The following is a 27,153-nucleotide window of genomic DNA, read 5'->3' on the forward strand; positions in this document are numbered from 1 at the left end:
AAAAAAAATGAAATGTAGAAATACACACTGCTCGTTCGTGGACTTGGGCCCCTCCATTTTGGCTCCCTGTCAGTCACTGTTATAATCTCCACCCCTTTGTCTCATTGAATATGGTATGTGGAGGTGGAGGAGCAGAAAACGTGTGGGAGATGAAAGTATCAAAGTATTATGTTCTGAAAAAGTGTGCTAAGTACTAAAAGTGGTCAATCACCATGGAAACCGATGGATTCAGCAGGTATATTCCATTGAACAGTTCCAGGTTTTCATGTTTTCACTACTTTTCACAAACACAACACTTTGATAAATCTCCCACCATCTTTCTGTTTCTTTTCCTCTAATACAATGTGCCTGTTGTAAACCGAATTCTTAATTCAGTTGCTAGCTTTTAAAAATATTAAAATGGAGGACCACGTGGAAAAAAAACTTATATAAACATCTAAAAGTTATTGGTAGTTTTCAATTTTGTTTTTCATTGTGATATTTTCCAGAAATGTGATGGTAATCCATTTAAAGTGCAGGATATATAAAAAAAAAAAAAAAAAAAAAACGTGTCTGCACGAAAGAGTTTTCTGCCCAGTCCCGGTGACGTGTTTTTCCCATACATTTTGATAACTCTATTCCAACAGGAGTTGCCATCACCAACTCCAGCCAAAGTAGATAGAGCTTTCATAGCCATATAAATAATCTAATCTACAATGATAATGGGTGCTTGTTTGTAAGGAAATTGTATATTATAGAGTTTTTTTGGAATTGTGGACAATGTTTTTGTTCTTACATGATGGCTGCTTGCATAGGGTCTGCACTAGTTAAAGTAATCTGAAACAGGAATGAAACCTATTTTCCTGATTCACACTTACAATGCTATTTTGAGGCTAGCACTGCAACAGTGTAGCCTTGTGATAAACAATTATACTCGGCAACTTGCAGTGTGTTATCATCATCACCATCTAAAATGTGATGGAATGGAAGTGTTGCTGTACAAATGCTAGAAACATCCTTAATCAGAGATAAGCAACCTTTGACACTCCAGATGTTGTGGACTACATCCCCCATTATGCTCTTACACCCATAATGCTGGCAAAGCATCATGGGAGGTGTAGTCCAAAACATCTGGCATGCCGAAGGTTGCCTATGCCTGTCCCAAATCCTCATCAGTTAAATGGAAGCTCCAGACAGGAGCTCTTCCCCCTTTTATTGCATAATATATAATACCTAAACAGCAACAGCAAAAAAAACAAAACAAAAAAAAAAAGCATTAAAAGGTGTTGGCCATAGAATAATAGCTGCAGATGACCGAAGTCAAGCCCAGAGGCTCATGGTTAAATCCTGGTATCAGTTAGGTCACAGTTAGAGGGTACCGTTCTATTCATCTCAAGCTGTGTGTAAATTAGATGTCCAATAAATGAGTTTCTATCTTACATAATATTAACATCCAGCTTCTACAGCTCGAGAAGTCTAGAAGCAGTATGGGTGCCTGGTGGTACCTAGGTAAGGTTTAAACTGTGCTAAAACAGTTTAACAGCGGAGCGTAGGTTCTAGAAACACCTGGGGCTTAAGCTCAGAGCAAAACTTGATGATTCTACACTAGCAGAGAGGTGGGGCTACGTCTTGATATATCCTCTCTATGTCATAATATCTCTTCTTCTCTACCCATGAACGTTATGTTACTGGAGCTATCTCTGATCTCAATGAAAGCACAGCCGGTAGCAAGTAAAGTTTGCTCAGTCAAGTATTCAATATGTTCTCACAACGCTGCCTAATTAATAGAGGGGTGTACAGCAAAGATCTCCCCCTTTGTAGCCTTGGGAAGCTAGTGATTTTTCCTTTTATATCTGGTGGCTGCTTTGAGTGACATAGTAATTAAAAACAAAAAAAAAATGCTAATATCTTCTTGTCTTATCCACTAGCTGTTGTGACCCAGGGCTGAAGAGTCCCACATCCGGGGCATCATCCCTCACTCCACCAGCAAGGCCTATGTGTGACAACTTAAAGTAGAATGGCACCAGGCCACTTTTGGCACTATAACTACAACAGCTTACTTTAGTACTTATGATATTTAGATTGCTGCTTCAAAAAAAAAAAATACAAAGTTTAATTTGATTTTGTGTCAAATACATAGTTTAGAATTTGAATGGTCAGTCTAGGTACTCTTAGCCAATTAATTCCATTCAAACATAGGCTGCATTAAAGTTATTAATGCAGAAGTAAGACATCCGGTACCATAACCACTAAAGAGCACTATAGTGTGTATGGTGCCTAGACTAATGTAAGCCAGGCTTTGCTTTGACTCACTAGGCTCAAGCAGCTATCTTGAAGCACCCTAGGACAACTTCTGTCCACAGAGTTCATTTTCAAAAGTCTGAATTTTGTAAGTAGGGGGGCCACTCACTCTTAACTTCTTTAATTCACACCCATTTCACAAGTGTTCTTTGGTTCACTACATTGGAGATCTGATGAAACAGCAATGTACAATGGGTCACCTGTCTGCGGCCTATGAATTTATTATCTTTTTAACCTCTTAAGGACCAACAACAGGCTATAAGCAATACGATGATGTAACAAGATTTGCTTAATCACTGGTTCTTGAAAAGTGAATTATTTATTTGTGTTACTGGAATGACAGTCTCGGGGTCTGTTTTATTCCTCGTGAGTAGTTAACACAACTGAGGCTTTAACTTAGTCATTCATGTACTATTTTAGAAATAAGGCAAACTTGTGTATAAATGCAGAACTATGCAAAATCAACAGAATGATCAAACAGTAGAAGCAGAACACTGATCTGTTCACAGTAACACAGAGCAGCCTGAAAAGAGATAGATATTGTCTGTCTATAGTTCATTAAAGCTGGTTATGTTAAATCATGCCTATAGAACCACTAGCATTGTGAAAGCTTACTATTCAGTTAACTAATAAGGGGAATTTACATCGCTTTCATGAGTTCTTAATCTCAAAAGTACATCTCTCTTTCATTTCACAAATCTGCTCCAGTGATTGTTTGTTTTTCAGTGACAGAGCTGTGCACCAATAAGAGTGGGAAGGAGCATGCCATATATTACTCTTACATTCTGATGGAATAGTCCAGTTGGTCTATGGGCCAGCTGTATTGCCCGTTCAAACTTCAGGAGAAATAGTAACAAGGTCATTATTTACAGGATGGCATGCCTGCTTTACGGCTGAGCTTCTCTTCAGTGACAAGCATTTAAGTTAACAGGCATTGCAGAAAAATTATTAAAGGGACACTATAGGCACTCAGACCATGTCATCTCATTGAAGTGATCTGGATGCAGTGTCCCTGTCCCCTTAACCCTGCAATGTAAAATATTGCAGTTTTAGAGAACTACAATGTTTGCATTGAAGTGTTAATACTGCCTCTGGTGGCTGTCTATCAGACAACCACTAGAGGTGCTTCCTGCTGTTTCATGGTTTAACTTTGTGGAAAAAAGCTGTCTGTCCTCATGCATTTCATAAGAATGTCCAGTGTCTTCAAAAACCCATTGGGAAGGCAATGATCTAATGCTTTCCTGTGGGAACGACCTAATGTGCGTGTGGTTACCCTCATCATGACATCAGTGGAGGCAAAGACAGCGCCGAGGGACCTTAGTGTTGGAATAAGGTACGTTTAAAAAAAATGTTTTTAACACTTTATTTGCTGCAGCAAGAGAGGGGTGGGGGCAGCATTTAAGGTCATAGTATCTGAAAGCATAACCGACTTTTTCCATTTCGGCTATTTTGACCTTAAATATGAATTTCACTTTGAATTCCCAATTTAGTGAATAGCCCTGTTAGTATTTCATTGTTAACAAATTTAGCGATAGCATTAACAGAATAATGTTATTTTGCAAACTTAAAGAAATGAAATAAAATAAACCACAAAACAATGGCTATGGCCCCAGTCCAATATTTGGTTCTGATACACATATCTGCTTCTTTTACACTTTTCATTGAAATGCACCTATCGATAGCCCAAAATAGGGGGAATAAAGACTTATTCCAATGAAGAGTATCTGCTTAGCAAAAACAAAAATCGAGTATAGAGAGAATTCAGAGCTTTACTAGCCCACTGAAAAGGACAATTTTAGTCTTATGAATACAAAGATGTTCTTCTAACACTAAAGTGTCCCTCGGCCCCACCCTCCTCGGCCTGCTGTGGCAAGTATAGGGTTAAATAACCCTTTTTCACTTACTTAGGCACTGGGGGACCCAATGCTTTCCTATGGGGTTTTAGAAGACGCTGGACATCCTCATGCAAAGTGTGAGGAAGTCCAGCGTTGTGTCACTGAGTCCAACTCTGTTAAAGACCAGGAAGAGCCTATAGTGGCTTTCTGGGAGATGCCACTAGTGGATATCTTAACCCTTCAATGTAAACATTGCAGTTTATCTGAAACTGCAATGTTTACAGCTGCAGGGCTAAGGGTCAAGGACACTGCACCCAGACATATTCCGTGAGAAGAAATGTTATGGGTGGGTGTCTGTAGTGTCGCCTTTAATTGACAGGATTCATAAAGTTTTCTCTCTGATACATCTCATTATTGGTTAATTCTGCATAAATGTAAACAGTTTGTGATGATTCATAAAATAACCATAGTTCACTGCTGTAAGATAATCTTTTGCTAGAGACAATTCTGTGCAGTGTATTTCTCTATTAAATAAATAAATTGTGTCTCTTAAACTATATAGATTTGCAGCTGGTCTTCCCAAGCCAATGTCTGCCACAGCTATTTCTATTTTATAACTATGGAACTTCTATGATGTCAATGTGCATGTAGCATGTATCAGACAGGCTGTGCAATGCTTCAGCTCTGGAGATGTGTCTGTGTCTCTATCAAATTTAGAATGGTATATCAAATCAATTATTGTGCCTAAAATGTTTTCTAATTTAAAAGAGCTCATATACTTGACAGTATGCCAAGTATGAAAAACACACAGCTGAAACCCACAGAGGTTAAGGGTACTAGACTAGGGAGCCAGGCAGAAAAATCCATCTATGGCTATGTTGTAGGACACGCAGTTGCGATTGGCTGTTGTCAACTGGCCTTTTCCGAGTTAGACAACAGGTGCAGACTTGCTGACAGGTGGGGATATCTGGGATAAGTAAAATTGCTGATAGCTAGTGATGTAGCCTTGTGTCACATTGTAAACTGCTGATCTCTGATAGAACAGAAAGCCAGCATGCATGCCCTGAGATCATTTGATTCTCTCAATAACTCTGAAGCACCCCTGGCCCCAAATCAATTCTCAAGCATACACGGTCAGGTCCAAATAGGACCCTGAGATGTTATTATCTGGGAGATCAGTAAAAGACTTGGAAACATGATCTCGTCAATTGGGAGATGGTGTCAGAATGTGGAGATGATATGTTTGGCAGCCATTCATCTGAAGTCTGAAGTCCATTTGCAATGAACAGATTTAGATCTTGCCAGTAAATGGTTTAACATATTTGTGGTTTGAATATATCAAACAATGTTAGCATTCTCCTGATACTAATTTGAAGCATTTGATAACGATATAGATTTTTCTTTGTGTATTTTGACAATTTGACAAATCCCCTCAAAAATATAACTGTGTAGTGATTCTGAACTAATGAGTATTAGATTGGGGTTTAATCACTGAACAGTGAATTCAAAATAGATCATATAGAAATTCATTTTAGTTTTTATTTTGGAACTCTGCAATTGTGTCCTAAAATGTGGACCCACTGTTTAGTTAACATACTTAATGTTAAGAAAAAAAAAATGTGAATTAAATAGTTTAACCTGAAATTATTGCTTTATGGTAGCTTGTCACAGATGAATACTAAATACATTGCAAAGTTGGTATACTTTATTTGAAAATGTGGTTCTATTATAGTTTATTAGGTATGAAATATATGTTTGACGCATAAATATATTGTTTTTGGGAGCATGGGTTGGATGTTGAAGTCGATGGATACTTCTTAGACAAGCTTTGCACATTAGGGGAACAAATGGCACCTATACCACAATTTTCAAAGAAACTGTTTTATTGCAAGTAACAAGGGCAAGAAGGTCCAGGTGAAATTAAGGAGATAACGTTTGCCCAGACACGCTAACAAAGCGGGCATCCTCTGACTCCTCTCCACATCACAAGGCCTCCTCAATCATAATGGTTCCACAAGATCCTGAGAGGATGACTATGGCAGTCTTAGAATTAGATGCCTTTACTGAATTAATAAAGGGCTTTTTAAGATCGATAATTACACGGTATTAAGCTAGTTAACATTAAAGTCAGTAGATGCAAAGAGGAGCTTGGGGAATAAACTGGTAAACTAGAGACGAAGGTGGACAACAAGCTTGAATTGAACAATTCTATGGTAGTCCTGGACACTGTGGAGGACCTTAAGACTTTGCAGCAAAAGATGGGAGACATTGAGGACTAGTTGAGGTGGAACAATGTCCGCAACATACCTATACATACCTCCTAGTGTTTTCAGTGAACAAAGGTGTGACAGCAGTGTGGCCAGGGATGAGGCTATTCTGAGAAATTTTAGGTGACTTATAACAATTTATGCAAATAAAATGTAATTGAGAAAAAGAACAATGTATCTTATTTACACAGACTGATTTGTAAACACATTTAATGCATGGTAATGCATACCATCTTTAAAGGGGTGCAATGTGACCACTAATGGACCAGTGATATAGGGAAGGGAGGGATGCTGCGAAACTTTAGGAATTTAGAGCCAAAAAAATCTTATTTGACACTAACAATCATTACTAATAATAAAAATTATACATTTTTTACTATTTTTTATTCTAAGTTAGTTCTCTGGTTTGCTCTAGTGTTTGTTTGTGTTAATGGTTTGTAAAAGGAACAATTCAAGCACCACAGCCAGTTTGATCGCTACAGTGCAGGGTTAGCGCTTTGGCTAGGAAGATCAGCTGATCTGTCTCAGCCAATGATCTAAGCCCTGCACTGCAAGACTTAGCTGAAGCAGTGAGTTTCCATATCAAGAATTGGCAAGGGGTGCATTCAACGCACCCCAGTTAAGAAGTCATATAATTTTTACTGTTTGCCTACTTACATAGGAATGAAGCACAAGCACACTCCTGCACCATAACCACTTCAATGTGTTAATGTTTCTTGGAGTGTTCCTTTTAGTATTTCTAATATTTTATCAGTTTAGTGTGTGTGTATTTGTAGAATCTATGTGAAAACTCTGGGGACTTTCTGATTGATTATTCACTACTGTTAGTACTGCCATAAGTGACTAGCAGTGACTCGTAAAGCTGAGTGATGGGTATTAACCCATTACGTCTCTGGTAAGTAATGTAATGTAATGTAAAGCAATATGGAAATATAATGCATGTAATATTTTTATGATATTTATTTTTGTTCTATGTCTTATATTGTCACAAAACAGGATTGCCCCACACAGAAACGTTGTTTACATTTTTATTGTGCACTTTGTATCAAACTTGCACGTTCAAAAATACATTAAAACTTTCTCTAAATTGCTGAGCTTGAGAAAACTTGATTCACAAAAAAATAAATATATACTTTCTATACAATGTACAGGGAATTTGCTATTGATAACTTGTTTATAGACATGTGCATTCGGGTTTCAAACAAATTGTGATTCGTCCAAAATCTGAATTCAGTAACTCTTAATTGCCATACAATTAAAGCACAAACGAACCAATTCTGATAAATGGACAATCTGGTTTGATTAGGATTTCAAACCACAGGGTTACAAAAAAAAAGTTGATTGGTGATTAGGGGACAGCCACTAAATCAAATAAATAAAAATTAAAGAATTAAATCAAATATTGACCTGAACTGAATTTGAAACGTAAAACTTGGTTGGAATTTGTTTGTCTGATGGTCCTATCACTGTACTGCAAAATGTATATACATATAACTCTTGTGCCTATATTTTACTGTACAACTTTTGGGTCGTCTTTATCGGTTTTCCTGAGTTGTTTGCATGGAGGAACCTCGGACTAGGCGAAATGCAGAATTAACGAAATTCTGTTATATGAACCAAAATATTTTTACAGCCAAAACAATTCAGGCCAAACCAAAGTTTAAGTCTACTTCTTTGCACCAGGCAAGAGGCTGGTGGTAAGTCTTGAAGATTCGTGGCAGCCGTTAAACTGTAGCAACTGGGTTTCGAAATCAGTTAGAGACCAGTTACTCCGTAGAGGGCTGGATCTCACAAATTGAAAAATGGGAGAAATTAACCACTACATAGCAACGGGCTCCAAGTAGCGTAAGCCGGTAAACTCCAACCGGTAATGCAAATTATAAACCAATTTTTCATTTGATTTCTTAATATTCTCCTTGTAAAATCTCTTAACAAATTGGGCATTTACCAAAACATTAAACTTGTACAATCATTCTTTTTCATTAGTTTACATTAGCATAACATGTTGCCTGTTCAGTTCATTAATTTTAAAATGAATATTTACCAGTTTACCTACTGATTTAAATATCTATTTCAGAGATCTGTAATTTGTATTTGGAAAATATTTGTTAAATAAATGGCTAGAAAATATATTTTTCAGAATTTTGCAACAGTGAAATCTTATTGATATTGAGAGCAAGATAAAGACAACGAATTTGAAACTGGCAGTCTTTTGACTTCACATAAAATATGTGTCTAGAACCTGCAATTCTGCAAATGATCATTTCTGAATACTACTTGTGACTTAAATAGGCTACAAAACAAACACCATTGCTATGTATACACACCTTAAGAGAACACATTTAAAATGCCATTGCCGCTTTTCAGTAGACTAATTCTCTCCTCTCATTTCCTGCTGTATTTCATGTGAACCCTTGTGCCCCGTAAATGCTCACAAGAGAAATTGTAAATGACTATATTTTCCCCCAGTCAAAGAAAAAGAAAGCAATATAAAAGTATATTACAGGGAAAATCTAGGCACGAAATAGTAAAAATATAGAGCTTCATGAAAAAAAATCATATTCCTTTTTTTGTGTGATGCCAAATGCATGTTTATTTACAATAAATAAAAAAAGGTACATACCATAGCAGTAATTCTCCCATAAAGTTATAGTAGGACAAACATGGTAGATTTATAATATTTTTCTATACTTTGTGTCATCACACATGAAACCAAATGTATCGTTAAAAATTATTGTTATGTTAATGTCATCACAGTTTCAACCCCCTTAAACGACACACAACCAATGCATCATGGCACACCATAATGGGGGGCATTTAACGTGTTCCTGTTCAAAAACAAGCTCAATGTTTAGATATATCTTTTAATGTATACATTTAATGTTCACTTCACCACAAAAGGTCCATAATCTGTTTTATATCTACAATGTGTTAAGGAAATTTGGTAAATCGCCCAAGACGTTTTCCTTACATAGTGGTAAATCGATTGAAGAGTCCCTATGTGTGTATTGTTACAAATGTATTTTACCCAATTACACAATGATGTTTTGCGTGGAACAATTTGTTCTTTAGCTATAGTTTCCTGTCTAGAAGAGGAAGAACTAATGGCATGAGTGCACAACATGCAGGCAATCAGTCAGGGTCATGTATGCAGCACATTACCCTGGGTTGTGGTATGTTGCTGAGGAACACGGTCATGTTACCTGATCTTTCCATTTTTAGATGGGGCTGAGGGGGTGTTAGTGATGTGTACTGTTATCTACTGCTTCCATCCCATAGAAAGAATCTGTAACAGTCCTTGACATCATCAGTTGGTTCTTTTTATTATTTTTGATTTATGTTACTGTCCTCACATCACGGATGGATAGATCAACTGTGCATCCACAGATTGTAGGGACAACTTCTCAACATCATAACTACCTAGACCGAGAGTACTGATAGTTGATATCCCCAGTAGCAGGGTTATTTGTAGGACAATACGAGCCGGATTTCCACATGATGCTTAGAAAGTGACCCTAAGAGATGTCTTTGACTCATTAATCAGATGTAAATGTAATTTCTCCTTATGTTTTGCTTATTAAATGCAGTCAAATCTTACAGTAAACTTCCGGATCTGTCTTCCATATCATGACATGGCTTGAACTGTACAAAATTATGTATTTCAGACGTTGAGAAAGAAAGGACTTAATGGTTGTGATAGTCCAGATCCCGATGCAGACGATTCAGTAGGTCACAGCCCTGAGTCTGAGGACAAGTACAGAAAAATAAATGAAGATATTGATCTTATGATCAGCAGGCAAAGATTGTGTGTAAGTACTATGAGCGTGTGTTCAGTTTTTTATTTTATTTTGTGATATTTCTCTAAACCTGGCAGGCATTGAGCAAGAAAGAAAACAAAGGCTGTGAAAGCCCTGATCCCGACACCTCTTATGCTCTCACCCCACGCACCGAAGAAAAATATAAAAAAATTAATGAAGAGTTTGATATTATGATCAAGAGCCATAAAATACCTGTAAGTACCAAAAGGTTACATGGCTGGCCTGCTAAGTGCTGAAGTAACATCCTTAACCTTCATAGTGCTGGCTTTCAAATAAAAATAATAGAAAATTCAACTCTTGTCAGAGAACATTCCCCATCATCCACAACTACACAGTGGCTGCCAGTGGAGAACTGAGATTGTTGCCCATAAGTGCTGTGATGGTCATAAGCTGCACCCAACCACCTCAGTGGGTACTTATCTTGGGGACAGGGTGCATGTTATCAGGGATCTCGGGAATGATGAAATTAAGGCTAAAACATTGAAACATAGAATGTGACGGCAGATAAAAACCGTTTGGCCCATTAGGCTGCCCGATTTTCTAAATACTTTCATTAGTCCCTGGCCTTATCGTATAGCTAGGATAGCCTTATGCCTATCCCACGCATGCTTAAACTCCCTCACTGTGTTAACCTCTACCACTTCAGCTGGAAGGCTATTCCACCTGAGGCTATTCCACCTGAGAATCTTGTGGAACAAAGTACAAAACAGCTGGAGTTATTATCTCAGGTTAAACTCTATTCTAAACAATGGCTAGGAAACCGATACCCTAGTAACTTGTCATTGTCTACTACTCTCTTGACATTCACACTGTGATGGGGCGATGAATGTTGTGCAAGAACATTAGACAATTGCCCCAACTTGTCATGCACAGCTCCAGTCCTTTCCAGCACATTGTGCTTGCTGCAGGACCTTTAAGGTACATGAGTTGCCAAGCCAGACCCTACTAAAACAATTGTATATAGTAAAGAAAACCATGTTTCCAGCTATAAAGACCCCATATAGCATTAAGTGTAAAGTTTTCCTATAACCCAGTAATAACATTAAGTGTCAATGGTAACGATACATGTGCATTACTGCAGCCTTTGGTTTTTTCTGTGGTAGCCAGCCTAACCTTGGTCCTTACCAGGATTTCCAAAAATGGACTTCCAGCTATTCTTGGACTGTATGTCCCAACTTTCTCCCTTCTAAAATGTTGAAATAGAATTTTGGAAATTGTAGTCCAGCATCCAGCAGGTGGGTCAAACTTGCCACATGGACTAAATGTAGGCTTACAATATGAGGCAATATACGGAACACACATAAGAGGACAGAATGCAGTGCTGAGCCTTGCTTTGCTACATCTCAAAGAATCAGCAGTGGTAAAAAAAATGGCAAGATATAGTATTTATAATATTAATATCGGCAGTTAATATAAAATAACAATGCTAAAATCATAACGTGTAGGATGTCGTTTTTGGCCCCAACTTCCTATAGCTGATCTGGCATATCTGGCCTTTACAAAATGATAATTCAATAACTGTGCTACATTTCTAGATGCTAACAGCAAGCTACAGAGAGCCCAAATGCATGAGACCTTCCTGCTAGACTCGTGATTATGTGTTGGGGTGATTATAAAGCAATCCAAAGCTTTGCTTTTTAATGTTTTGCATTTCTTTGTTGTATGGAAAAATTTCATATTCCAAAAAAAAAAAGAAAAAAAGAATTCAAAGCTGTAATGCCATGCCAGTCGTTTAAGAGAAATAACTCTGCATGAGCCCCTCTTTGTCTTGTTTTGTTGATGTACTGTATAATGCTGTGCATGTTTACATGCATATAAATCGCTACATGATTGATTATTTTCATTGGTTGGGATGGCATATGTATGTAAATTTGGGCTGGAGTTTCATTTTCGGTTGCTTTTTTCAATTCCCATATTTTGTTTTCCATGGGACTTGAAAACCTAAACTAAAATACAATAAAAACACATTTTTCTTTTTTATTATCAATATATTGTCGTATTTATCACTTGGAAAAAATTGTATGAATTGCGACTACTGGTGCAAGCGCAGTCAAATTGCAAGAAAATTGTGTTTAATAGCTAAAACACAAAATTTCAGCTTGATTATTCGCTAAATGCTATTGTCCTTAATTTTGCATTCTCAGTTTGCTTATCAACACATAAGACGTACTGAAATTACATAAATTGTCCCAGGGTTTGTCCATTCAGGAAAAATTAAAAGGCAGATGTCATTTAAGACATCGACTGCATTGTGGATATGAAAATTTAAAAATTATTTCAAAAACACAGTTCCCAAGTGTCCCCTAATAAAAAAAGACAAAGCTAGGATAGGCTTAGTTTACTCTACTTTCCCAATTGGATTGATTAAAAATAATGAAAGGTTATATCACCATTAAATATGTTGTACTCCCCGGAAAAATAATGTCCACCAAATAAGTGCCAGGACCATATGTGACAAAACCACCCATGGTACAGGAGCAGGACCTAACAAGCTCCCTAGTATAAGTATTCACCAATTATAAAAAAATTGCCTTAATTTTCCAATATATATGGACATTGTGGAGGGTGGGGATATCCTTCTAAATCCATCACCTAAAAAAACAAAATTAATGTAAATCAATACATATAACTACCACTATCTGTAGGGCATTGTCAAAAGACTTGATGCAAAATACCATAACAAAATAACCCTAAATATAAAAAATGTTATCTGTACAGTCCATATAGATATGTAAAGAAATTGAACTGGTCAGGTTAATCATTAGAGCATTTAATTTTATGATGATGCTTCAACTGATCTCATTGCTTAATTCATTTCACAATATTATACGTGTTCTTATGTATAGTGCCAACATGTTCCGTAGTGTTGTACGATGGGTATGCAAACATTGCACAAACAAGGTAGGTTAAATACATATAAGTGGGACTCCTTTGACAGAGTAGCAAACCAAAAAAAGAAGCAACGAAACAAAAAAAAAATATCACTGATAATCCTGGTTTCACAAGAAATTACAGATTCTCACAATGTCCTAATCTGTGTAAAAATACAAACATCGGATGTCTTCCTATTGTATTTATTGTGATTTTAAAAGAAATGAGGATACCCAGTACTTGTACTGACTGTAAGTAATATAAAAATATAATAAACTCATTAGAGGAGAAGAATAACAGTGTACTGCCTAACCCTTTAGCATCTCTGGCCAGCGAAAGGTTAATGGCATGCAGTCCCTAGCCCCGTGCTTTTATTCCGGAGTATTTGAGTTAAGATGAGCTCAAATTCTTGGGTGACTGGATAGTTACAGTATGTTTTCATACAAACCGTTTTAGATGCTTATGTAGTTGTGCTGCAATTTGAGAGCAGGGAAACGAATGCCTCTTAAAATCCATGTTGATCACAGCAATGACAGCTGCTGGCACTGAGACGGGCAGGAGGTAGGAATTATCAGCGGGCGTGGAGGGGATATTTGCCGAGTTATGTGAAATCCTTAAGTCTTGGAATTCATTCACTTCTTAAACCGTATCGTATATTCTGAACGTATTCTTGTAAATTCAGAATATCGATTCATTAAACTGGTTTGTTTATTGAATAGTTAGTAAAAACACATTTCATTTTTTTTCTCAAGATCCCAGACACAGGAAGGATTATATAGTGTCCTTATCTATCATTTATTTACTGTTTTATGAACATGAACAGGTAAATAAGTGACTTAATGTGTCATTTTTTATAAAATGTACTCAGAAACCTCTGAAATGAAGAAAACCATGAAACAAAACAAATGGTGTCCAGATTCAATTACTGACCTCGTGTGCCACAAAAGGCAATTCAGAATGTGGTCACCGTGGTTTAAAAGTATAGGGTGTTCTGGTTTTTCAGGCTGGACACTGCCATTTTACACAGGAAGGATGGCACCATCAAAATGACAGCCTCACAGACGTTTTAAACACATGGCACATTATATCCATTTTAGGTTTGTCTTGCCCACCTGACCACAAACTAGGGGTGTTGAGAACACACAGCCTAGCAGTTAAAATGCACAACGGTAAGCCTTTGCTCATGCAGAAAGAAAGATCCATTGAGAGGCCAGCTTGTGGATATGAAACATTGGTTATATCTGTAACCACCAGTACAGAAAGGAACCTGACTTCTTCGTCCATAAGAAAACACTTTGGCTGCCAACAGAAAAGTCCGGTTATGGCACTTCATGAAAAGGGTTGCTCAGGTTTCCACAGAAAAACCTAAGGACATGTATTATGTGGTTCAAAAACATCTGATAATAATTATACTTACATTTGTACTTTGAGTGTAATATCATTAGAATGCTTTGCTGAAAACTTGCAAGATTAGAGATGATCACCTAATTACTAGACAAGACCATGTGGATCATGGTGGGTGCAGTAGAGTCATTCAGTAAGCCCACACCAAGAGCTAAATAAAGAGGAAGGGTCCTAGAAAAATGCAAGGCAGAAGAAGATCTGGAATAATCTTTGGGTAGACCAAGAGAGGTCCGTAAACTGTTCTCTCTAGCTGATGTGTTTCAACACTCAACTTCTTCGAAGCTTTGATGGGTGATGATAGTTGTGCACCAGACATTCTTATGCCTTTTGCTTAATAAGGAATAACTTATAATTGTAGAAGCAGTAGCAAGAAAAATACCAAAATATTTGTCAAACCTGGATTAATCCTACAGCATCCTCCCTACAAATCATCAAAGACAAAGTGGCCTTACTATTCCATATCAAATTCATAGATACCATAAAAAAGTAAAGCCCCCCAAACCCTTCCAAACATGCTTGAAAGAGCTTGAAACTACCATATGACCAAAGGTCTGCTCAATAAACGTGCTTTCTATGTCACATCAAATTTCCAAAATTCAGAAACTCCCTATACCATAACCAATCAGCCCATACGGCATATTTTTTTTATAGCAATCACTGGTAAAGACCAATGTTATCATGGGACAGTCCCAGAACACTCCTGGCACCATACACACTGCATCAGGCTGAAGGATTTATGATGCTTCAAGGGACACTATAGCTCAGTGTTGTGGTTCTTGTGTCTATAGCCTGTCCCTGCATCCTTGACACTGTAAGAGAAAAGGCAGTGTTTGCATTGCTGGCTACTTACACCTCTAGTGGCAGTCACTCAGATGACCACTAGAGGTGTTTCCTGTGTCAGTAATGCATGGTGTGCAGAACCTGCATTCAGCGTCTCCACACTCTCCGTGTAGGTGCTGAACTTTCCCCATTGAGATGCATTGATTCATTGCAGGTCTATGCTAATCTCAGGCATGAAGGCAGGGCCAGCCGCAGTGAGACCATTGCGGCATGGGAAAAAAGTTTAGTAAAATCGCCTTTAATCTCCACGTAGAGGAGGGCTGGGGACCTAAATGGCAATTCTGTACTATAGGGGCAGGAATACATGTTTGTATTCCTGACACTATCGTGTCCCTTTAAGGTGTTCGTTTAAGAACTGAATTTGAAACATTCCATGCATTCACAAGTAGCTTGACAACATATTTCACAAGTAGCTTGACAACATATTCTGCACTGGACTTTTTCTGGATAATAACATGTGCAGTATTGAAGCATTTATATTGGTTCCTATTGAGAGAAAGGAAAACATTCATTACAGTTTGATTCAGTGATTTATTAAATGTGTTGGCAGGGTGCAGGAGAAGTAATTTTTCTACAATTTCCTGAACATCTGTAACGATGTAAGCCATGGTTGGCATATTTTTTGGAACCTCGTATTTATATGTTGTTATCCAACTCTTCAATGCATGGGTTAAATAAAATAGAGAACAGTTTTACACATTGCTAGTTCTAGCTTTATATCTAGGAAATAGTAGACTCTTTGGCTTAATTTGCTTAAACTAGAGTGCATGCTCTGTGGACTATTCTTCCCTTCACTATCGGATTTGCTATTTCAAAGCAAAAACACCAGTGACTGCAGTGTAATAGAACTCAATTAGGAGATAAATAAATGAAGTATCCTTACTTTCACCCCTTAACTTCAAAATAATTTTCAACTTAATGAGAGAGAGAGAAAGAGAGAGTGTGTGTGTGTGTGTGTGTGTGTGTGGGTGTGGTGCATTGCATGTTTAAAGGATGCAGTGTGTGCATGAGGGATACAGCATGTGTGTTAGGGGTAAAGTGGGTTACGGGTACAAAAATTACACATTTTTTTCAGTTATTCTTTCATCCTTTATTGAAGTAGTAGGGGATGAAATAGTTTAGATATTATATGGTATATCCATCATTTAACCTTATTTCAGTCTATGTCTTACATATCAGCATAGAAGGAGAAATCGTGACAAAGTCAATTGAAACAAAACACATATGCTGCTTTTGGGTATTTGTAGGCAACCTGATGGCATTTCTGTCTTCTGTGAATCTTAGTAAATATATCTCTTAATCCGTTGTGGGATTTTAGGCATATTCTTCCGTTTGTTAAAAAGAAAGTGGAGGAATTTTCTTCCAAATTTGTAAATTTTGTAAATGTTAAATGACCTAGAATGTATGTTTTAAATTCACAGTAAAACATCAGTTTCTAGCAATAGCTACTTTGAAGTCCACTTGTCATCCAAAAAAATATTTTAAATTAACTAGCAGAACGTTACATCTCTGGATTGTGCCAATGTGTACCTTTTGTTTAAAAAAAAATCTAAATAAAAATAAGGTCCCTCACCTGTCACTCTCCCTCCTACAGGTGGTTCTAGTAAGTGACAGTAAGTTATGTGTCTAGTAAGTAAGTAATAAGCCTCGTTAGGACACTGAAGCCAGCTGGTGGGTGTCATAAGGAAGAGCTCTCTGCTTTACGACGTATTCCCAGACACGGACAGTTAAGAAGAAAGGGGTCTTCAGGAAGCCATAGCTTGAAGGAAAGATGAGACGGGGGGATATTATAGAAACATTTAAATACATAAAGTGAATCAGTAAAGGAGGAGACTATATTTAAAAGAAGGAAAACTACCACAACAAGAGGACATAGTATTAAATCAGAGGGGCAAAGGTTTAAAAATAATATCAGGAAGTATTACTTTACTGAGAGGGTAGTGGATGCATGGAATAGCCTTCCAGCTGAAGTGGTAGATGTTAACACAGTGAGGGAGTTAAAGCATGTGTGGGATAGGCATAAGGCTATCCTAACTATAAGATAAGGCCAGGGACTAATGAAATTATTTAGAAAATTGGGCAGACTAGATTGGCCGAATGGTTCTTATCTGCCGTCACATTCTATTTTTTTCGGGATTATTTTTTTCTGAACACTTACATCTTTTTGTACTTATTCTCTTTCGACTATAAAACAGCTTGTGTCTATTAAAAGCCTAGCTATTACAATGAATATGTGGTATGCGCAGTCTTTATGCCTGGGATTAATACATATATTAGCAGCCTATGAATAAAAACTGACCCGGCTTTCAGCAGGTACTTTCTTTCCATGATACTTACATGGCGTTCATTCCATGCATGTTGCGAATGTCTGATCATGGCTGTGTCCATCAGAGAACAGCTGCGAGACATCACTGCATATACTGTCACATTTATTAACCTTGTCTAATTATTAATTAATTTTTATCTTCAGTATATTTTAAATGACATCTAATCTATATGGAATTATGTTAAAAAAAAATGTCTGTGTAAATGTGATACGAATTGATTTTCTGTTGCTGCCATACGAACAACCTAGGAGCATTGAAATACAGAGTTGTGTGTTAGCTGAAACCTATGTCTCTTCTTAAGCCAGAAATAGTGGATGATTGAGAAGGAAAATTCTTGTCCAAAATTGCCAAGCTTATAAAGTATCTGAATTGGAGAAATATTTCTAACTTGGTCAATTCTCCACTATTCCTAATTTTGTAAATAACCTTTATTGTGTCATTTTGTAATATATTTGTTCCTTGTTTACTGTATAAATATTTTTTTTTTGAGTACGGTAAATGTGTGTATCAAGATATTAATAAATAATATGCTATTAATATAATGCTAATAACCAAATATTGATTTTAAATTATTGCAAATGTACATAGAAGTTCACAGGACAGACATAATCTAAATTTAGCGTGGCAGACAATTAAAGATAATTGTACATTAACATATCAGTAAATATTTGTAAAACTAAATTGTTTATAGTTCAACGTAATATGTCAAGAATCCAGTCCCAATCACTCAACAATTTCACATAGAACCAGGTACAATCAGAGGATGCAGGTCCCAGGGGCCAATATATATATATTGGCCCCTGGGACCTGCATCCTCTGATTGTATATATATATACCCTAATATCATATGATGCTGCCTTATTTTGACACTAAGCTAGAGAAATTTTAAACAAACATTTTCATATTAGTGCCGACATTTCTGTTATAAAAATATACATAGTAGCAATGTAATACTAAAGTCAGTGCAGTACTTTGGGAATTCATGTCGTATATATTTTTATTCGTGCAGGCCGTTCCACCTCCGAATTTTGAGATGCCAGTTTCAATCCCCGTGAGCAATCCAAATAATATGGGATACAGTAATCAAGCTAACTCACTGGGGAACCACAACCTTTTGCCACTGACCCACCCATCTCTGCAAAGAAACAGCATGTCTCCTGGTGTGACACATCGACCACCTAGTGCTGGTAACACAGGTAGGCTTCATAATATCTGTACACTGCCTCTCTTACACCGTAGTGAGTGGAGAACTTCTAATGATTTCTGCAGGGTGCTGGTGGCTTGGAAATAGGTGAGGTGATGAGTGGCTATTGCATAGAATGGCAAGCTATAGATTATAAGGGGAGAAGATCTATCCGAGCATTGCAATATACTGAATTGAAATTACTCTAAAAATTAAATGGTGCTAGCAATTGGGTGGAAGATGAATGGATTTATTTCCAAATCCAATAGCTAACTTTTTTAATTTTAAATAACATTTTTTTTTTTATAAGTTGTGATACTTGGTGATGTTGATGAAGCACTCCAAGAAATGTAACCACTACAGCATGCTGTAGTGGTTATGGTGTCCAGGTGCCAATCACATTAAGTAGTCACAGCATTTAAGAATGGTTTCAATTCTTATCTGGGATTCGCTGGATGCTTTTTCATGCCTTCTTTCAGAAACATAGAAACATAGAATGTGACGGCAGATAAGAACCATTCAGCCCATCTAGTCTGCCCAATTTTTAAAAATACTTTTATTAGTCCCTGGCCTTATCTTATACTTAGGATAGCCTTATGCCTATCCCACGTATGCTTAAACTCCTTTACTGTGTTAACCTGTACCACTTCAGCTGGAAGGCTATTCCATGCATCCACTACCCTCTCAGTAAAGCAATACTTCCTGATATTATTTTTAAACCTTTGTCCCTCTAATTTAAGACTGTCCTCTTGTTGTGGTAATGTTTCTTCTTTCTTCAGCAGTCAGGATAGCTGTAAGCTCCTGCTTAGATGCTTCCATTAACTCTTCTGGGATAAGTCCTGCAGTGCAGCGCTTGCTCATGGGCTGAGAGTGTCAGCTGATTTCAATCAGATAGCTCTCAGACAATTAAATAAGCCCTACAGCGCCAGGCTATACTCAGACAGAGAGTTTATGGCTATCTTGTAGCCTTTAGGAGGAAGGAAGTGGTGTCCAGTGGACTCTGGGTAACAAGTTAAAACTTTGCAAAGCACTGCGGCATGAAAGGTTAACAACTACAGCATAAAAAAGGGTTATAGTGCTCAGAGTCATCCTTTAAGTACAGTCTCTAACATGCTGAGAATCACATGATGTTGACGTTGTATGTGTAAGTCTGTGAATGCACATGTACTGCATGAAGTGCACATGCAAAGCATCATGGGAATTTGCTAGTGCCAGTACCCAGAAGTGCCACAGAGGTGCATTATCGTCTTCCCTCCACTGCACTCCTTGTCTTTGTGAACACGTCAATAGCATTTACTGGGTTTAACCCCTTAAGGACACATGACATGTGTGACATGTCATGATTCCCTTTTATTACAGAAGTTTGGTCCTTAAGGGGTTAAAGGAAATGGTTCCTTTCTAGTGTAGCAGTTTTAATACCATGTTGCATTTTACAACAACTGAACTGGGATATTTATATTCTCATATACATAATGAGGAATACACAAGGACAAAATGACCTTAAACCAGTTTAAACTGTGCTAGACAAGCTTAAACCTTATATGACATAACTGAGCTACGTAAATTCATGTTAAACAAATCAATGTTTTCTTAAGAGGAATATCTGAATATCTGTGAATATGTTTCTTTGGCAGTGCACACATGCAGTTATTTACTTGATGTAAGGAGTCACTGTAGAAAATCTTTTTCATGGAAAAATATTGGTGGCCAGATTGGTAAAATAACTGAGACACCCTTTTTGTACAAATATTTTATACCTCTAATTAGCAGAATTTTGTTACCTAGTTTCTTAGTAAAATAGGATGAAAATAAGATAGGATACTCAATTTGAAATGATATAGTGCCACAGAAATTGGGAAAAAAACAAAAGAACTTAAATCCAAAGGGGCAACTGTGTCAATTGAATATTAACTATGAAAGGCTTTAATATCCTTCTATGCCACATGGAAACCTCCAAACCCTTAAAGCAAAAGTATGTCAGCTTGCTGAAGCTTGCTTTAGGAGTTAAGTGGTTTTCCTGACACTATAGGGCCCTGAGGGTGCCACCACCCTCAGGGTCCCCCTCCCGTGGCGCTGAAGGGGCTAAAACCCCTTCAGCAGCTTACCGTAATAAAGCGCCAGGCTCCCTCGGCGCTGGTGACCTCTCCTCCCCATCCGACGTCAGCTCCCCCGTCCGACGTCACTGGAGCCAAATGCGCATGCGCGACAAGTGCAGCGTGCGCATTCAAAGTGTCCATAGGAAAGCATTTCTCAATGCAGTTTATTGTAAACAGCATAGAAATGCACAACAAACATATCATTTGTACCTACCAGTATTGCCTACCCACTATTAGGGCAAAAGTAAGCAGGCAAGAGAGTAATTTGCCCAGAGTGAAGGACTTGCATACTAAAAGCACCATTCTGCCCATGAAAGAGGCATGTCAGCCAATAATTTGAATAGGACCATCCCTAACGTGGGTGGTCCGGCTGGCTGATAGACTTATCCTCAAAGCAGACCATGCACAGAGCTCAGCTGAAGCACTGTGTTAGTGCCCTGTCCCTCATGTACTTCGAAATATGGGTGACAGATTGAACTGGCCAACTCATTGCAGGTTCAGGACCTAACTCTCGCAGGGACAGGACCCCAAAATGTGTGACTGTCTTTGCAAAATCAGGACTGTTGGCACATATGTCCATATTTTCATGGTTCTTGGGCAGTAGCTGCTCTATAGAATTTAAGCTGCGGTTTTCATTTTTTTTATATACATTTGTCAGCACTGGCAAATAGTAACTAGCAAATTGCACTGTATAAGGGCAGTATACTTTAAGTTATTTGTTTATACAGCCCCAAATATATTTCATAGCACTAATGTGATTTGTCAAATGCAGACAAGACTAAATAAGCGAATTACAAACATAAATTCCTACTTTAATTTAGTAATGAGAATTAGCTCGACTACCTTATATCTGCTGAATTAAGCTTAATTACCAATTTATTATTTGCGTGTATAACAAGCTGGTTATGAATTCAGTGATAATTCTGTTCCTTTATATTACTTAGCAACAGAACGTTTAGCATTGTTCTCATAAAATACTCTCAGTCAGACTTGAGCTCCACGAAATTCAGGTTATATGATCCGATAAAGTTGTAGTAATTCATTTCACGACATTACTTTAACAAAACATTTTTAAATGGCCTGCGTATGGTCTGTGAAAGAACTTGTGGGGATATGTTTATTTTTAATGCTACAACTAACAGACACAAATAAAACCTTAGTAATGGTTCCTTAACCAACCTTGCAGGTTTAGAGAAGGGACTTTAGATGTGGTGTCTGTGGTCAATTTTAGCAAATGCTGACTCTGGCTTTATTTTGTAATTCTTAGGTGGTCTAATAGGTGGGGACCTCCCAACCAGTGCAGGCACCAGTGCAGGTAATAACATAGAATAGCCAAGTGTCCTGTAACCAGCAACACTTTCACTATACCCTAGACATAAAGCTACAAAAACAGCTAATAACCATTAGAACATTTGGGAAAGGATATATTATACATAAAGAATCATGTTATAATGTTAAACAAAAAACTAAAAAAAAATAGAAAGAAAATTAGGTGCTTAGAGATTTGTGATTTATCCGAATCACTCTGAAAGTAGAATAGAATTGTTATTAATCATATTAAACAATTTAAACAGAAATGTCATGTTTTTGTTAATAATGATAGAATAACAGTAACTGGAATAAGATTGGATAATCTCATCAATCTTCTATGTACATCACTAAGAGAAAAATATTAAAACCTGAGTTGAAAGTTTATGAATCTCATAGAAATGACAATATCAATACCAAATCAATTCTCTAAAATGTCTCATTGTTTCCTGTAAAATGCGAATTGTAGCAATATTTTCATTCATACACAACCTTAAACTCAGTCCCTAATTGATTTGTTTTATCATCCTTCTATGTTTGGTGATTGAATGTTTGCAAAAACAAAACGGGAATATTCGTAGATGTGTAGAATGATAGTAGTTAATGGGATGACCTACGGTATTTGTTCTGCATATTACCATCTTAATTTATTTTTATTTATAAAGGGTCAGCATGTTCCATAGCATTTTACAATGAGATGGAATAGCAAAGGTAGAATGAAGAGCCCTGCTTGACAGAGCTTACAACTTAGAGGAAAGGTGCGTAATTGTGGTAATTTTCCATGAATTCTACCAGCTTGACAGCAGATGGTCTTTCAAACCAGAGTGTGAATGTGTGACTGCCTCTTTTGTAATATGCGTCTGACATGGCCTTAGCCTTCATTGACTTTCCTGCCCCAAGAAAATCACCCCTTATTCTATGTACGGTTTGACTGGTAATACAGACACAGAGTATCCCACTGTATTTTTGAGACATCATCTTTATAAATAGTCTCTTCATTCTCAACCACAGTTTTCTTCAGACTTTCCAGTGTCTCGCTGCCCCAGATGCTAGTTTCTTCTTTAGTACATTTTGCAATACCCAGATTTTGACCCTTCTCTCCCTTGCAGATAAACATCATTCGTCCAGGTTCTCCATCACTATTGTATAGACATCATATATCCTCCCCTCTATCATTCATTCTCATGAATCTCATGAATAATATTTTATGTATTACCTGGAAAATCTTCCAGCTTAGTGGGTTGGGTTAGTTTTCTTCCATTAATGACAGAAATCTGGGATCTGTAACCCCCAGTTTGTGGCAGAATGGGAATATCGACATGTCTGATGTCGAAAGACTCAGTTAAGATGAATCACTTTGGCACCTCCTATATGTCCTTTAGTAGGACTACCTCATTATGGCCATCTGACATATCTCTTGGAATACGGGACTCGATCTCTGTGTCTGTCTCCAAACCTTTTTACATGAACCAATGCCAATTGTCTTTCTGATCATTTACAGTGTGACAAAACCAGATGGGGATCCACTGAGGATCAATACTGTTTTGTTTTCCTTTGAATCAAATACACACAATGTAATGGATTCTGTACAATCTACCAGACTGATTGCTAGTCCAATATAAATATGTATCAAAAAACAACGAAAAAACGAAACAAAATAGGTCATAAATTCCTCACAGGAGGAAATGTAATGCCTTATTTGTTTGTATCCACTTACATCAGACATCCTCTGACATCATACATCCATGAGCATTAAAAGTTCCAATCAGTCAACAATGAGATATTTAATTATAACAGGACATTCTTTAATTCTAGTTCATTCCTTCACTACAGGAATGAGGTATTAATATTTATAAAGGAGAATCTCCCAAGAGTTAGAAGCCATGGTATAATCTGGTGGTTTAGGAATAGTCTCGTTATTGTTGAAGATTTTAGGACTTAGTGTACTCTGTAAACTTGGTCATACACAACGTGATTTTAAATAATCTTACTATACATTGAGTAAAAGGAGTTTTATTTCCTCTTAATTGCTCCTCTATTTCCTATTTTATATCTACATTGAATGTTTTTACAGATTATTAATATGTTAAAGGAAAATGTTCCTGAGTTTATATTCATGAAAATAAAAGATGATGTTTGATTAAACGTAATGAATACATATCAATACTTTTTTTAGTGAATCTGCGAGCTTAACAATGTTCTGTGGAGACAGTCATCTTTAGAATTCTTTGGTCAGAATTTACAGTTTGAAGGTCTGAACGAACGAAAGTGCATTTTTCAGATACTCGGCAACCTGTATGGATTTTGGTTAGATAAGCTGCACAAAAAGGCCTTAAAGATGGACACCTTTTAAAGCAAAGCTAAGCCGGGAGATGCACTGAAAAGATTAATTTACTTATTCTATGTCTATGCATTACAAAATAATACACACTTAATACTTTATGTTAAATGGACACTCCAAGCATCATACCCACTACAGCATGCTGTAGTGGTGATGATGCCAGGAGTGTCCTGATATCCCCTCCCCGAATGCCAACAGTAATTTTCTAAAGGGGTCTGTTGAGCACCGCTCCATGTCTCCCTGTTTTTATTCGTGTTTTCAAACATACACAAAAATTGTGTTTATTCGTTACTGTTCATAATAAACACATAATGAAAATAAAAAGAATGAGAGGCTACAGCAATTTTATTAACATTATATTCAAATTATATTGTCTTAAGATTTTTTTTAATGTTTCTATTTGAGTTGATCACATTTCATTGCAGTCCATCTGATCATAAAATACTATCGCATTAAGCGAATGGAACTATGTAATTAGCGAAAAATATTTTACATTACATATTATTAACCTTGTCAAAAACAGGATGTGCATCATGCAATATATTTTACAAACAACTAATGAAGTTGGTGTCAGTCGGTTTAATATGCACTGTTCTGGGCACAAAACATATGCTAAAGAGTCACTGTCAGAGCATATTGGGTAGCTCTTAACATGACAATGATGATAAATATAACATCATCAAGCATTAACATGAATAGTCTGTTTATTGTCTAATGTTGCCTATGTATGGTCTTGTCTTAAAGAACACTGATGGACCTTTTTTTATGAAAAGACAGATCTGAAGACAAGTTCATTTGAAAGTTGAACTGTCTGCCTAATAAGAAATTTAACAATGCAACTATTTAGGACAGACCGATGCCTCAGTTAAAATTCATTGACAGCAAATGATGTCTTTGTTCACTCTTCCTCTGTGTAACAGAGAGGTCTGTATTTACAGTATTTAATAGGTTAAAATTGGTGATTAAATCATGTGGTTTACTGTCACAGAGTTCACGATCCTTGCTAAATCTGGGAGTTGGGATTTACATTACTTAACATATCTTCAGAAAACAAGAAATACATATTGAAATCTCCCAGTACTATATAGACATAGTACTCTATAAAGTGCAGATAGACAATGCGTAGATAGAGCGCAAGACACAACGTATAATTGAAAGTAACTTGTCTGACATTGAGACATAATAGAAAAGATAATATTAAAGATAAATATGGGGAGGTAGAGAAACTACTTTAGGTACGCCCTAATGTTTTGATTTTGCTCATTTTAGTTGCAAAAAAAAATTTATCTGCATCAAGATTCTAACTAAATAGAAAATTGTTCATAAAGACAATACGTCACTATCTGGGGTCTTTGGATAACTTGTAAAGACCCCAGACAGTGATTGCTCCAGTGCGTGTCAGGTGGCTGCACGGTGCAGAATTTAGTGAGTTATACTTAACTGAACCTGTCCCTCGCTTCCTCCACCATAGTCTTCCTCTTCAGCTCTTGTTGCTTCAGTATGTGTGAGAATACAACAATGAGGTCTATGGAGTTTCCCATGAGACCACGTAATCTCCATACACAGAGCCTTTTTGCCAACAGCTGTCATTAGTGATGACTGGGGGAAGTCAAGTTTTGTCAAGCGTCGGAAAAATACTAAGACAAATACTAGTTTTACTTATAAAACGTACCTTTTTCCCAGCACAACGCGGGTTTGGCGGCGCTGGCTATACCACAGCCCTGCCTCCTTGGCTGACATCATCAAAACAGTGTTTACAGTAAAAAGATAGTGTTTACAGTAAAAAAGCCAGCAGGGACATACTATAGTCACCAGAACAACTACATTAAGCTGTTGTTGTTCTGGAGACTGTAGTGTCCCTTTAACTTGTCTAAAATGCAGATGATCAAAAAACATAATGGCAGATTTTGATAAATCATATCATTATTTTTAAAGAAAAACAAGACAAAACAGTAAAATGTAAATTTCTCCAGCCACTGATTTCAGAAGTCTTTTTTTCACAAATTGAATGTTGTTTGCTCAAACGTTTGAGTTGTGTTAAAGGCTTACAAACCAAAGAAATATGTTAAAAAGCAGCTTCAATGTTTGTGTTTTTGAAGACACCATTAACTCAGTAGGGTATAGCTTTGTGGCTGAATTTATGCCTGTACAGAAATTTGAGAAAGGCCAACCCCCGGAGCGAATAGGGAGGGTTGGCATAGCAACCAAAAGGATACAGTTGGTTTTATAGTTGAAAGCATGGAATTCTGGTAAAAATTACCAGACTACTGGTGAACAATGCTGAGGGAGCCTGGCAGTGTCTTTCCCCACCCACCCTCCCCAACAGTTCTGTTCTGGAATTGTTGTTTTGTGTTGTGTTTTCTTTGTTCTCATTTTGTCACAGCTGCGGGTTTCCTGCGCCAGCAAGTTTGGTAAATGAATAATGCCCGGACGGGCTTGGGGAGTCGCAGCCTGAATTTGGTTGATGACGAAGGACAGGCTGAAGAGGCTCTGTAAGAAGTTTAAAGTGTACCTGTCTGCTGGGTAAAACCAGCAGCTGACAGTATTTGGTTATGCTGGTTTAAATAAAGCTGTGGCCGTTGC

General features: G+C 37.2%; 1 protein-coding gene across 7 annotated transcripts in view; it reads left to right on the forward strand.

Moving 5' to 3' along the window:
- The window catches only part of MEF2C (myocyte enhancer factor 2C), a 246,571-nt gene that overhangs the window by 178,914 nt on the left and 40,504 nt on the right, over positions 1-27,153 (forward strand). For 3 of the 7 annotated variants that reach the window (XM_063453699.1, XM_063453702.1, XM_063453700.1), the window contains 2 exons: positions 10,048-10,191; positions 18,652-18,838. In XM_063453699.1, coding sequence (XP_063309769.1) covers positions 10,048-10,191; positions 18,652-18,838 — 331 coding nt within the window. Of the gene's footprint in view, positions 1-9,659; positions 9,892-10,047; positions 10,192-10,256; positions 10,395-18,651; positions 18,839-27,153 lie in introns of those variants that run through there. The other 4 variants (XM_063453701.1, XM_063453705.1, XM_063453704.1 and 1 more) reach the window with 3 other exon arrangements.

The sequence above is a fragment of the Pelobates fuscus genome, chromosome 5 (assembly GCF_036172605.1).
Source record: "Pelobates fuscus isolate aPelFus1 chromosome 5, aPelFus1.pri, whole genome shotgun sequence".
Taxonomy (NCBI): domain Eukaryota; kingdom Metazoa; phylum Chordata; class Amphibia; order Anura; family Pelobatidae; genus Pelobates; species Pelobates fuscus.